Source organism: Muntiacus reevesi, chromosome 2 (assembly GCF_963930625.1).
Source record: "Muntiacus reevesi chromosome 2, mMunRee1.1, whole genome shotgun sequence".
In the NCBI taxonomy this organism is placed as follows: Eukaryota; Metazoa; Chordata; class Mammalia; order Artiodactyla; family Cervidae; genus Muntiacus; species Muntiacus reevesi.
This window is the reverse complement of record NC_089250.1, coordinates 181,299,130-181,312,275: the sequence shown is the minus strand read 5'-3', so window position 1 is coordinate 181,312,275 and position 13,146 is coordinate 181,299,130. Positions and strand designations below refer to the sequence as shown.

Genomic DNA, 13,146 nt, shown 5'->3' with positions numbered 1-13,146 from the left:
GGTAAAAAGAAAGAAGAAAAGAGAACAGACTCAAGGACATGGAGAACACACCTGTGGTTGCCAAAGGGCAGGGGGTTGTGGGAGGGATGGGGTAGGCAGATGCAAACTATTACATACAGGATGGATAAGCACCATGGCCCTATTGGACACAACAGGGACCTACAGCCAATATTGTATGATAAACCATAATGGAAAAGAATGTATATATGTGTAAATCACTGAATCACTTTGCTGTACAGCAAAAATTAACACAACATTGTAAAACAACTATACTTCAATTAGAAAAAAGAAATAAAGGAGAGGTCAGTAAGTTGTCTGGTTCTAAAACAAATACAGAAACTGGGGCCTCTTAGAGATTAGAGAAGCCAATTTTTTATGCTATAGTATTAATTGAAGAAATAACAAACAAGGTTATAAATAACCTTTGGTATATTTAAAATATTTTAAATATTTACAACAAATAAACACAACTGCTCTGTGAAATAACTATGCTACCCACAAGCAAATTAATCTGTAAGAGGATGAACTCGGTGTGCTGCATGGGAACGGACCTGCAGCGGGGCTGCGCTTACAGCCCTCTCCCACCCCACAGGCTGTTTGGTGCTAACCCCTGGCCACTCCACGTGTCGCCAGCTGCCGCCCTGCACAAACCACAACACATCTCCACCAACAAGCAGGTGGGATTAGAGTTTTCATTTCAGGCTTCATGACTTGCTACGCCACCCACTCCAAATCAGGGGGGCCTGCAAGGAAGACAGCCCGGGGACACGTGACTTTCTTCAGACTCCCTGAAGAGAGGCTGAACAGAGTCTTCATATGAAAACAGACTCTACTCTCAGGGCTTGGATTTAGAGTAGTACAGCCTTGGGGGATCAGTTTATGAAATTCCTGTCAGTGGAAGCCACTGTGACATACAGGGAGTTGAACTTGGATGGGAGGTCTCCAGACTAACATTTCCTGGACCAGGACTCAGTAACTGAGCAGCAGAGCCAGGGTCCACCTGTGGGGCTGGAAGCGCGGTTTGGGGGCACAGCTCAGAAGTCGTGGCTTCACATTGTGGCTGAGGCATCAAGGTCATGGCTCTGGTGATCAGAGAGTTGCACCTGCGGAGACCAGGCCCCAGTGGGTAGTTGCAGAGGGGGTAGGTATGGCCCTGGGGAAGAGGCACAGTGGCTCATGTCCTCTTAATGCTCTCTCTGTAGAAATCTAAATGTACAAATCTACCCTGGAGACTGAAGTAGAGGGGAGCGGGGAAACTGCCCGAACTCAGCTCTGTGGCTCCTGGGTGGGAGAGAGAGACTTAACCAGCAGGCAGTCTTGAAGCCCCGCCTGGGAGGAACAGCCAGCCCCAGCGGCTCCCAGACCCTCCCAGGTCAGCGGCCATCTTCCGACGCCCAGGAGAGGAGTGCTCAGCAATCCCACCTGTGATCACAGGGACAGGTATTCACAGTTCCTGCTTATTCGCCTGTCTTCCTTCCTTCCTTCTCTGCTGGTCCTACTCCAACACTGGGTAAAACCAGAGGAGAGGTCACAAACCACCCCTACCTAGTCCTCCAACTTGAGGAATCTTCTCTGCCACACTCCGGGGTGGGGTCCATCCTCTTCTGACTCTTGTGCTTTCTTCCTTCTTCGATTTACTCCTGCACTTTGTTGGCTGAGATCCTTACTAACTTTCCAAGAAAGTCGGGTATGGGTTCAATTGCTGTTGCCCAACTCAAGTTGTCTTTGCTCTGTCCCCCCACTGCCTGACGACAGAACTCAGTAGAGAAAGCTGTGTCTTTCAGGAAGTGTTTGGGTCTCTCTTCATTCAGTGTCGGACATTTGATAAATCCTTTCAATCTTGAAGTCTGCTTTTTTCAACTCTGGGAAATTTTGTTTTGTTTCTTGGGTAGTTTCCTCAACCTGATTTCCTGTTTTCTTTTTCTGGAAGGCTAATAAGGCTAATTCAATTAATAAATTGAATACAAATAGCATCTCCTGCCTTTACTGTCACATTACCTGCCTTTTCTCTCAACTTCTCTATTTCTCTTAACTTTTTGTTCTACTTTCTGGGAAATTCATTGCCTTTATTTTCCAACCCCTCTGCTAAATTCTTATTTTGGCAATCAGATCTTTCTTGTTTCCAAAGTTTTTCTTCTTCATGGAATTCTACAGAAGTCTCTTATTACCTTCTCTCAAACTGAGGAGTAACCTGTTTCAGTGAAGTGCGTGACCGTCAGTGGACAGTATGATGATTCTGACAAGTGTTTTTGCCAATGTAATCAACACCTTAATGATGATATGGATGTCCCCATCCCTCCAGGCTTCCTATGGTCTCTGTTCACGGACCCCCTAGCTCCGAGCTCAGTGTGTGCCTCATCCAGGCAGCACCCAGTTATGACGTCTGTCCGCACTGCTGCCTATGCTGAGTGTCTGTCCCCCTGGAGGTGCGTGTCTGCAACACTGACTGTTTGGGGCTCTTCCAATGACCACTCTTGAGAAGAGCCTCAGGCAGGCCCCTGAAGACACATGCTCTCGCAGGCATGAGTTGTGTGGCTGCCAGAGGGATGGTTAAAGCTGTGTGATGTGTAGACCTGATGGGCCTCACCTTTTTCACTTGTGACCGAGACAAGAACAAAGGGGCCAATGCTCAGAAAGGTCAGCATGATGATGAGTTTGACACAGGCGTTCCCCGCATTGTCAAAGCAGAAGCTGGTCAGGTAGATGAAGGGGATGATGGCCCAGGCATAGAGCATCAGCATCAAGAAGACAGCTGGGACATTCTCCTTGTGTGTAAAAGCGTCCTCATTGAAGTATAGAAACACCACCTGGGGAAAGTGGGGCAGAGTTTGGAGAAGTCACTCAGAGTCAGCCCTAAGCATGAGAGAAAGGATACAATAATCTCAAGTTATTCTTAATAAGGTAAACAAGGTGTTGGCAGGACTCCAGCAGCACTGCCCGTCCCTCACTCCTCTGGCCGTGCAGAGGATACCAGTGCAGTGAGATGAGGAGCAGAGGCAGAACCAGGGAGGACGTGCTCCAGACTGTACCCCTCTGTGCCCTGGAGGGCTACTTCTGGAATGTAAACACCCATCCCCAGGGTACTGTCTTACCAGTTTAAGGCAGCAACTCTCTGGAAGTCACCACCTAGAGACCCTAGAGCAGGGCCCCCCCACCCCCACCCCCACCCCGCTCCTAATGACGCTGGGACGGGAATCACCTTTTACTAAGGGTCAGCGAGGAAGCTGCATTCACAGCCATGTGGCCCATCAGGGGCAGAGCTGCCAGCCTAAATGTCTGGTTGGGTCCTGGTTCTTTGCAGGGGCCCCAAGGCCGGTCCCCTAGACACAGGGGGTTGGGAGGAGGGACCCCTCACAACTCAGCTCACCAGCAGCAGCAGGCTGGGGACAAGGAAGGACAGGAGGTCCCAAAGCAGAGAGGAGAGCCAGAATGTAGCCACATGGACGCCGCTGATGAACTGGACCTGCTTGGCCTTGAGGCCTCTCTCCTTGACTGTCAAGATGGAAAAGGAACTCGAAAGGAAAGCCATTCCAAAAAGCAAGTTGATGACAAGATAATGTCCTTTAGGGCCCCTGTTAAAGGCAGGATATAAGGAGAGAGGCAGTCATTTAAGTAGAACTGGTCAAAGCAACCATATTCCAAAATAACAACTTGTAATTAAAACAAAGAGACAAAAAGGGAGGAAGCTGGCGGTAACAGGAGACGCTCAGCGAGGAGGAAGGAAAGCTGCACATACTCATACAAGATGTCCTCTGCGGTCTCCAAGCTTGACTGAGGCTGAGGGTGGTTCAGGACCGTTATGGACACCTGGGGCCCAGAAAGCAACTTGAACAGGACGTTATCGACCAACGCCAGCACCTGGGCCATGGAATGGTACGCCTGGTTGTTGAACATCGCTGTCACGATGGTGTGGTTCCCCATGTCGTCAAAAGAAATGGCCACCAGGTAGTTCTGGTCAAAGACCTCGGGTTCCTCCTCTAACTTTTTCAGGAGGAATGCTTCCACTGGGCCTGGAAGAGAACAGACCACTGAGCGGGTTGCACCACGGACTCTCGAGGCAGGGAGGACCACGGCTCCTCCTGAACATCTCTCTCCTTACCAAGCCCCACACACATCCCCAGTGGGGTCCTCCTGTCGGGGCCGTGCCCTGACTTCTGGTCATCCACTTGGGCCTGCAGGGCTGCCTCCTGCCTGAGCCCCTCAGGCCTGGGGCCTCAAGAAAGTTTTCCTTTCATTGACTGGAGCGGCAGTGAACAGTCTTGCCCAGGCATCTTTCAGGCTTCCCTGCTGTGCAATCCCCATGCACACCACAGGCTCTGAGCTCAGAAGCGCCCTCTGACCCTCTGAGGCTAAGCTATGTCTGTGTGACCATCACGGACTGTTCCTCTGCACTACTGCTTATCCACAAGACCTCTGGGTGAGGAGCTCTCTGAGAACTGTTCATCACCACACTTCTAGCACACAGGCTGACTGACCAAGAACCCTGGAATTTTTACGCTGGAATGATCACTGTACTGGTGGTTGAGGGTTACCGAATGCCAGTGTTGCAGTGTGAAGCACCTGTGATGGGCACTCCCCTGGAGACCCTCCAGTGGCAGTGTGAGGAAACCAAGGTTGGGAGAGGTAAAGCACTACAATCCCAACCATTTCTGCAGCTGATCTCTTATATTTTACTAAAAATAAATCCTGAAAATTTTCATTTTAAATTAAAATAACACATCAATATAATTTTAAAAATCAAATAATTATACAAAACTTACAATGGGAGATGGCAGTGCCATGGCCTTCTGCATCACTGTCCCTGGCTCCTGCTCACCAGGGCAACCACGTTGAAGTCTTTCAGTCCCGTTTCTCAGGATCGCTAAATAGTCCATTTCTCTACTGACAGCCTATCTCGGAAGCAAGGACTTAGCTCTCTTAGAGGACTATCCCCACCTCCTAGGGCCTTCCCCACCCCTCCCCACCTGCCCCAGAGTTGTATCATAAATTCAGTTTAACCAGTAGTCAGTTTTGACATTCACTATGAAAAAGTATAAATTATTCACAGCTGAACCGAGTAGCACACCAGGACATGTTTCTTTCTTCTGTACACTTGTGCCCCTCTGAAGGAAACACTATTCTCCTTTTCTCACCTGCTTAGTTTTTGTCCCATCTATCACCAATCACCCACAAACTCCCTTGGCAGAAGTGTAAATCTCTTCTCAACACCTTCAAACATAACAGAACATTTGTTTCATTTTTGGACATGCTTTAGTCCCTAGAAAGACACAACTTGGTCCCATTTCTAGGAACTTTCCCTTTCCTGTTACTTTTTACAGATTTCTTTCTGAGGCTTCTAGCCACATATTCTGACTTCAGAGAGCATCACGTAGCGTGGAAGCACATGGCTTCACTGCAGGGAGCAATGGGCCTGCTTCCTGCCCCATTTTCCTGGGTCTAGTACTTACTTTGCAGCTCCAGAGGAATCTGGCCCTCAGCCACAAGCACATCTGTCAAATGTTCTACAAACTGTGGACCCAGTCTGGAGTTCGGAGAAATGTAGAACGGAACAATAGTTTGACCATATAATTTTAGGGTCAGCTCCAATGGGCTGTTGTCCATGCTTATATCGAAGTTGAGGAATGAGAGGCTGATACTAAGAATGACCAGAGGCACCAGGATCTGTATTGACAGCATCATCATCCAGTTGCGCCAAGAATAGGTAGCCCTTTTCAAGAACATGGCATAGAACTGTTGGCAGAGAAGGCTGAACTACAATTTAAAAAAAGGACATACTATTAACATGGTCACATGTTAGGTAGGAGCTGGCAGGCAGTGAAGTGGCTCATGTTCAACTGTATTCTCTCATATTATGTCTAACATTTTGATTGTGCCAAAAATTGCTTCAAATTAAAGTTTTTTTGACTTAATTATTAGATTAACATTTAATGGCAGAAAAAGAAGGCACAGATTGGAAAGAGTTTGAAAGAGAAGTCTAAACAGACATCAAATGTAAACATGATACATTGTTTTTTACTTGTCAGATTGGCAAAAATTTTATGTTGATGAGGATATAGGGGGAAGGAAATGCCATTGCTTGCTGGCATTTTAATTTGATATACTTTTTTAGAAAACAAATGAGCTGAATGAATAAATTTGACAGCCACACAGTCTTTTTTTTTTTCATTTATTTTTATTAGTTGGAGGCTAATTACTTTACAATATTGTAGTGGTTTCTGCCATATATTGACATGAATTAGTCATGAATTTACATGTGTTCCCCATCCCGATCCCCCCTCCCACCTCCCTCTCCATCCCATCCCTCTGGGTCTTCCCAGTGCACCAGCCCTGAGCACTTGTCCCATGCATCCAACCTGGGCTGGTGGTCTGTTTCACCCTTGATAGTATATTTGTTTCAATGCTGTTCTCTCCGAACATCCCACCCTCGCCTTCTCCCACAGAGTCCCAAAGTCTGTTCTGTACATCTGTGTCTCTTTTTCTGTTTTGCATATTGGGTTATCGTTACCATCTTTTTAAATTCCATATATATGTGTTAGTATACTGTATTGGTCTTTATCTTTTTGGCTTACTTCACTCTGTAAAATGGGCTCCGGTTTCATCCATCTCATTAAAACTGGTTCAAATGAATTATTTTTAATGGCTGAGTAATATTCCATTGTGTATATGTATCATAGCTTCCTTATCCATTCATCTGCTGATGGGCATCTAGGTTGCTTCCATGTCCTGGCTATTATAAACAGTGCTGTGATGAACATTGGGAGGCACGTGTCTCTTTCAGATCTGGTTTCCTCAGTGTGTATGCCCAGGAGTGGGATTGCTGGGTCATATGGCAGTTCTATTTCCAGTTTTTTAAGGAATCTCCACACTGTTCTCCATAGTGGTTGTACTAGTTTGCATTCCCACCAACAGTGTAAGAGGGTTCCCTTTTCTCCACACCCTCTCCAGCATTTACTGCTTGTAGACTTTTGGATAGCAGCCATCCTGACTGGCGTGTAATGGTACCTCTTTGTGGTTTTGATTTGCATTTCTCTGATGAGTGATGTTGAGCATCTTTTCATGTGTTTGCTAGCCATCTGTACGTCTTCTTTGGAGAAATGTCTGTTTAGTTCTTTGGCCCATTTTTTGATTGGATCATTTATTTTTCTGGAATTGAGTTGCAGGAGTTGTTTGTATATTTTTGAGATTAATTCTTTGTCAGTTGCTTCATTTGCTATTATTTTCTCCCAATCTGAAGGCTGTCTTTTCACCTTGCTCATAGTTTCCTTTGTTGTGCAAAAGCTTTTTAAGTTTAATTAGGTCCCATTTGTTTATTTTTGCTTTTATTTTCAATATTCTGGGAGGTGGGTCATAGAGGATCCTGCTGTGATTTATGTTGGGGAGTGTTTTGCCTATGTTCTCCTCTAGGAGTTTTATAGTTTCTAGTCTTACATTTAGATCTTTAATCCATTTTGAGTTTATTTTTGCGTATGGTGTTAGAAAGTGTTCGAGTTTCATTCTTTTACAAGTGGTTGACCAGTTTTCCCAGCACCACTTGTTAAAGAGGTTGTCTTTTTTCCATTGTATATCCTTGCCTCCTTTGTCGAAGATAAGGTGTCCATAGGTACGTGGATTTATCTCTGGGCTTTCTATTCTGCTCCATTGATCTATATTTCTGTCTTTGTGCCAGTACCATACTGTCTTGGTGACTGTGGCTTTGTAGGTAGTAGAGCCTGAAGTCAAGCAGGTTGATTCCTCCAGTTCCATTCTTCTTTCTCAAGACTGCTTTGGCTATACGAGGTTTTTTGTATTTCCACACAAATTGTGAAATTATTTGTTCTAGTTCTGTGAAAAATACCGTTGGTAGCTTGATAGGGATTGCATTCAATCTATAGATTGTTTTGGGTAGTATAGTTATTTTCACAATATTGATTTTTCTAATCCATGAACACGGTATATTTCTCCATCTATTTGTGTCCTCTTTGATTTCTCGACACCCACACAGTCTTTAAGCTAGAGATTCCACTTCTAGTAGTGCATACCACAGATGCACCTGTGTAAGGAGGAAGGCCCCGCATAGCGAGGTCCCTGGGCTTCAACAGTGAAAATCAAAGCATGCAGTCATGTGCACTGAGACCCCAAGATCCAGCCTTGGGCCCAGAGGTGGCGGCTGTGGAGGTCAGCGCCACAGGCTCCCATCAGCTTCTCTTTCACTGGCGCTGTGCTAGCTGGGTGGGCTGGGGCCTTCAAGCCTCAGGTTTCCCAAATACTAAATACCAAAACACCCCAGAAAACCTCTTCCAAGCACCCACCATGTCTCCCACGTTTGGATTTGAGGCTCCTTCCTCTCAAGTATTCACCAAAAGGCATCACTATCACCCTGCCGGAGGTGGTGCTCTGAGAAATACTTCCTGGAAAGGTTCTGGAGTTGTTTCTAAAAGCAAAGTTTGGCCAAATAGAGGCTGGATAGATCCTTCCTGGGGTTGGAGAAGAGCCTCCTGTATAGGACAGGCACTGGGTCTAGATAACCTCCAAGACTGGGGGCTCTGTGGATGGCAGCTTCCCCTTGAACAGGTGATTTAAGACTATGAAACAGTGAGTCCTCTTCACTAACCCATGAAAGGGCTCCCTGGTGGCTCAGTGGAAAAGAATCTGCCTGCTAATGCAGGAGACACAGGTTTGATCTCTGGGTCAGGAAGATCCCCTGGAGGAGGAAATGGCAACCCACTTCAGTATTCTTGCCTGGGAAATTCCATGGACAGAGGAAGCCTGGTGGGCTCCAGTCCAAGAGGTCACAAAATGCATGCATGCAATCCATGAAAACCAACCTCATTATTTTGTAGTATACCTTATAGACAGCTAAATCAAGACAACTATATAAAATGTATATCAATGTCCCTTTTTAAGCATTAAAATCTGCATGAAATACAGGTTGTCCATATATTTCATAAGAATTTTTTTTTAAATTAAGGATTTCCCTGGTGGTCCACTGATTAAAACTTCACCTTCCAATGCAAGGAGTGTGGTTCAACCCTGGTGAGAAAGCTAAGATCCCACATGCCTCGTGTCCAAAAAACCAAAATAGAAAACAGAAGCAAATTCAGTAAAGAATTTAAAAAATGGTCCACATCAAAAAAAATTCTTAAGAATTTTTAACTTCAGGTGGTACCATGCATGATTTGTTTCATAGTGAAAGACTAAAAAGAACAGTTAAATATGCTTTTTGGACAGTAGATTTAAAGCTTTTTTTAAAAGTTAACTCTCCTGATTTCTTTTTTTTTTTAATGCTTATCTATTTATTTTTGGCTGTGCTGGGTCTTTGCTGCTGTGTGGGCCTTTCTCCAGTTGAGGAGAGCTGGGGCCCTTCTCCAGCTGTGGTACACGGGTATCCCACTGCAGTGGCCTCCCTTGTTGCCAAGCATGGGCTCTCGGGCACTTGAGCTTCAGTAGTTGTGGGCTCTGAGCTCTAGAGCGCAGGCTCAGTAGTCGGGGCGCTCAGACTTAGTCTCTCCACAGCATGTGGGGATCTTCCCAGGTCAGGGATTGAACCTGTTCTCCTGTGCTGGCAGATGGGTTCTTCACCACGGAGCCACCAGGAAAGCTCGACTTAGTGCTTTTACTCTTTCCTTTTCCTGGTGAAAGAAATGGCCACGCCCTTTCTATGAGCTTTTCTGATACTTCCTTTCCTGGTCAGAAAACACCAGCATTCTGACTTTCAACTGGAGCAAAGAGCACGGTATTCCTGAAATCCAGCAGGGCCCATCTTTTATGTCTAAAATCTGCACAGTTTTTCTTAAGCCCTATTAAAGGTTGACATTCATGTCTTGACAGAATAATATCATGATTCCAGGAATGGAACAGAAACCTGCTTCTTGCATTTGATGCATCTGCTCACCCCAGTGTTAGGATGGATGGGTAGGCCGGATGGTATTGAGAAAATCCTTGAATGAAGACGTCTAATCCTGTTGACAGGAACTCTGCTCACCAGTGGATGAGAATGGAAGGAAGGAAGCTTGATGATCTGCAAGTCTATGTTGGAATCCATCAGTTTATTAACCCTAAACCAAACCAAAACCACAGAAATGAGAATTCTCAAAATCACAACATATTCCATTTTTTTTGGATTTAAAGAATGAAAGTCATGTAAGATATGAAAAAAATAAGTTAGGACACAAACAATGAGGAGAAAAAAAGGCACACCATGATTACATACTGTTGGCAAGTGTATACTGGCTAGAAAGGGCTTAAAAAGGAACTAACAACTGAATTAAGTGACCAATGGCTTCTCCAAATAACTGAGGCAACACTAGCTTGAATAGATTTCATTATTTTCCTTAAAAGATCCCACACACAAATTAAAACAAAAATATAATATCACTTAATATGTACTTTATGAGCAAAACTATAAATTATAAAACGTGGCACTTCTGACACTCCAGGTCTGGGGTTTGTAAACTATGGCCAGATATCGAAATCCAGTCCAGGGTTTGTTTTGGTATGGCACAAGCTCAGAAAAGATTTCACACTTGTAAACTGTTACTTAAGTGTCTACATGGTTAATTAAGTGTCTGCAAAATACCCTTGTTACGTGACCAGTCCTACACAGCCTAAAGTATTTACCAAAGCTGTAATACTTTGGCCACCTGATGCAAAGAGCTGACTCATTGGAAAAGACCCTGATGCTGGGAAAGACTAAAGGCAAAAGGAGAAGTGGGCAGCAGAGGATGAAATGGCTGGATGGCATCACCAACTCAATGGACATGAGTTTGAGCAAACTCCGGGAGATAGTGAAGGACAGGGAAGCCTGGCGTGCTGCAGTTCATGGGGTTGCAGAGTCACACACAACTCAGTAACTGAATAACAACAACACGATACCCTCGATTATGCAACCAAGCCTACACAGCCTGAAGTATATACTATCTGACCCTTTAGAAAAGTTTGCCGAATCCCTGCTCAGGGTAAAATTCAGCAAAGTATGAGGTCAAAAAACATACTTTTACTCATAGTCTTTGAGCCAGTTATTCCACTGCTGGGAATTTGTCACAAGAAAATAATTCAATAAACTGGTTCGTTTTCCCTCCAGTACAATTCTGCAAAGGACAGTAAATTAACTGTTATTTATTGCCGTGACACAGATTATCCCAAAACTTAGCATCTTAAAACAACAGTAAGCATTTACAATCTCACACAGTTCCAGTGGGTTGGGAATTTGGGGGTGGCTAAGCTGAGTGGTTCTGCCTCAAGGTCTCTCCTGAGGATGCAGTCCAGCTCTTGGCCAGGCTACAGTTGTCTGAAGGCTGGACTGGGGCCAGAGGGTCTGACCCACTCACAGGAGAGTGCCTGTATGTGGCAGTGAGGAGGCGGCAGTGGTATGTGGTTCTCTAAGTGTAGTCTGGACAAGAACACTGGTTGACGTTTTAATTAGCATTAATGATTAAGACAAAACTGAAACAGCAAAGATGTCATGTCAAAACTTTACTCATCCACCCACGAGGTGACATTTTTATTGGACTAAATAACACATTTTAAAAAACTTGAAGAGTATTTCCTCAAATTCTATTGCTAATGAAATTGCTTCAGATAGGACATACTTTGAAGCTTAATTCACACTATTAACATTTTCTCAGTCATTACTTTCTAAATATAAATAGTCAACGAAGAAATAAACTCCAATTTATAGTGTTTACCAATTTTCATGTTGTAAACACTCTCACTAGTATTGATTTCAAATTGTCAACATAATGCTTCCATCACACAGTGTAAGTAGACATAAAAATAACCTCAATAACACTTAATAGTAAAATAACAATAACATTTAATAGTAAAATATAACCAAATCATGAGGAAATAGTTTTTATTATTTCCCTCTGTGATTATTGTTATTTATAAGAAATATAGATTTGTTCTTTGTCCTGGTTCCGGAACAGAGCTCCTAAAACTCTTGCAAATTTCTAAGTGAAGAGAGCCGTAAGAGTGTCCTTTGTCATGGTGACTTTGGAAAGCACCACAAGATGGAGTCTGGTTGCCAGGGGAACCAAAACCATGCGATTGGCAGGTTAGAACTTTTGATCACCTTCACCCAATTACCACACTCCTGCCTCCAACCTCTGAAGAAAGTGAAAGTGAAAGTTGCTCAGTTGTATTCACTCTTTGCGACCCCATAGACTATACAGTCCATGGAATTCTCCAGGCCAGAATACTGGAGTGGGTAGCCTTTCCCTTCTCCAGGTAATCTTCCCAACCCAGGGATGGAACCCAGGTCTCCCACATTGTAGGTGAATTCTATACCAGCGGAGCTACAAGGGAAGCCCAAGAATACTGGAGTGGGTAGTCTATCCCTTCTCCAGCAGATCTTCCCAACCCAGGAATCAAACTGGGGTCTCCTGCATTGCAGGCAGATTCTTTACCAACTAAACTATCAAGGAAGCCTCCCTCCAACCTCTGGCAACCACAAATCTGTTGTTTCTGTGAATTTTTTTTTTTTTATATTCCACATATAAGTGAGATCACACAGTGCTTGTATTTCTGTGTCTGACATTTCATTGAGCATAATCCCCTCAAGGCCCATCCATGTTGTTGCAAATGGCATGATTCCTCTTTTAAAAAAATTTTTTATGGACAAACAGTGTGTGTGTGTGTGTGTGTGTATCAATCACATCTTCTTTATCCATTCACCTGCTGATGGACACTTAGGTTGTTTGCACAACTTCAGCGTTATTTCATAATGCTGAAACAAACATGGTGGGACAGATATCTCTTTGAGGCAGTGAGTCCACTTCCTTTAGATATATACCCGTAAAGTGGAACCAGATCATATGATAGTTCTATTTTTAATTTTTTTGAGGAAATTTCAATATTGCTTTTTATAGTGGTTGTATATCAATTTACATTCTCACCAACAGAATACAAGGGTTCTCTTTTCTCCATATTCTTGCCAACACTTGTCATCTCCTGTCTCTCTACCATTTCAATGGGTGTGAAGTGATAGCTTACTGTGGTTCAATGTGATTTGCATTTCCCTAAAAATTGATGCTTTTGAACTGTGGTGTTGGAGAAGACTCTTGAGAGTCCCTTGGACTGCAAGGAGATTCAACCAGTCCATGTTAAAGGAGATCAGTCCTGGGTGTTCACTGGAAGGACTGATGCTGAAGCTGAAACTCCCATACTGTG

At 44.3% G+C, this 13,146-nt stretch overlaps 1 protein-coding gene across 1 annotated transcript in view; it reads right to left on the bottom strand.

Moving 5' to 3' along the window:
* LOC136157348 (ATP-binding cassette sub-family A member 17-like) overlaps positions 1-13,146 on the bottom strand; it is a 90,020-nt gene that overhangs the window by 20,137 nt on the left and 56,737 nt on the right. The window contains exons 17-21 of the mRNA XM_065919266.1: positions 9,872-10,034; positions 5,448-5,751; positions 3,737-4,010; positions 3,368-3,572; positions 2,588-2,807 (exon numbers count right to left, since the gene is read on the bottom strand). Of these exons, the coding sequence (XP_065775338.1) occupies positions 2,588-2,807; positions 3,368-3,572; positions 3,737-4,010; positions 5,448-5,751; positions 9,872-10,034 (1,166 nt within the window). The remainder of the gene's footprint in view (positions 1-2,587; positions 2,808-3,367; positions 3,573-3,736; positions 4,011-5,447; positions 5,752-9,871; positions 10,035-13,146) is intronic.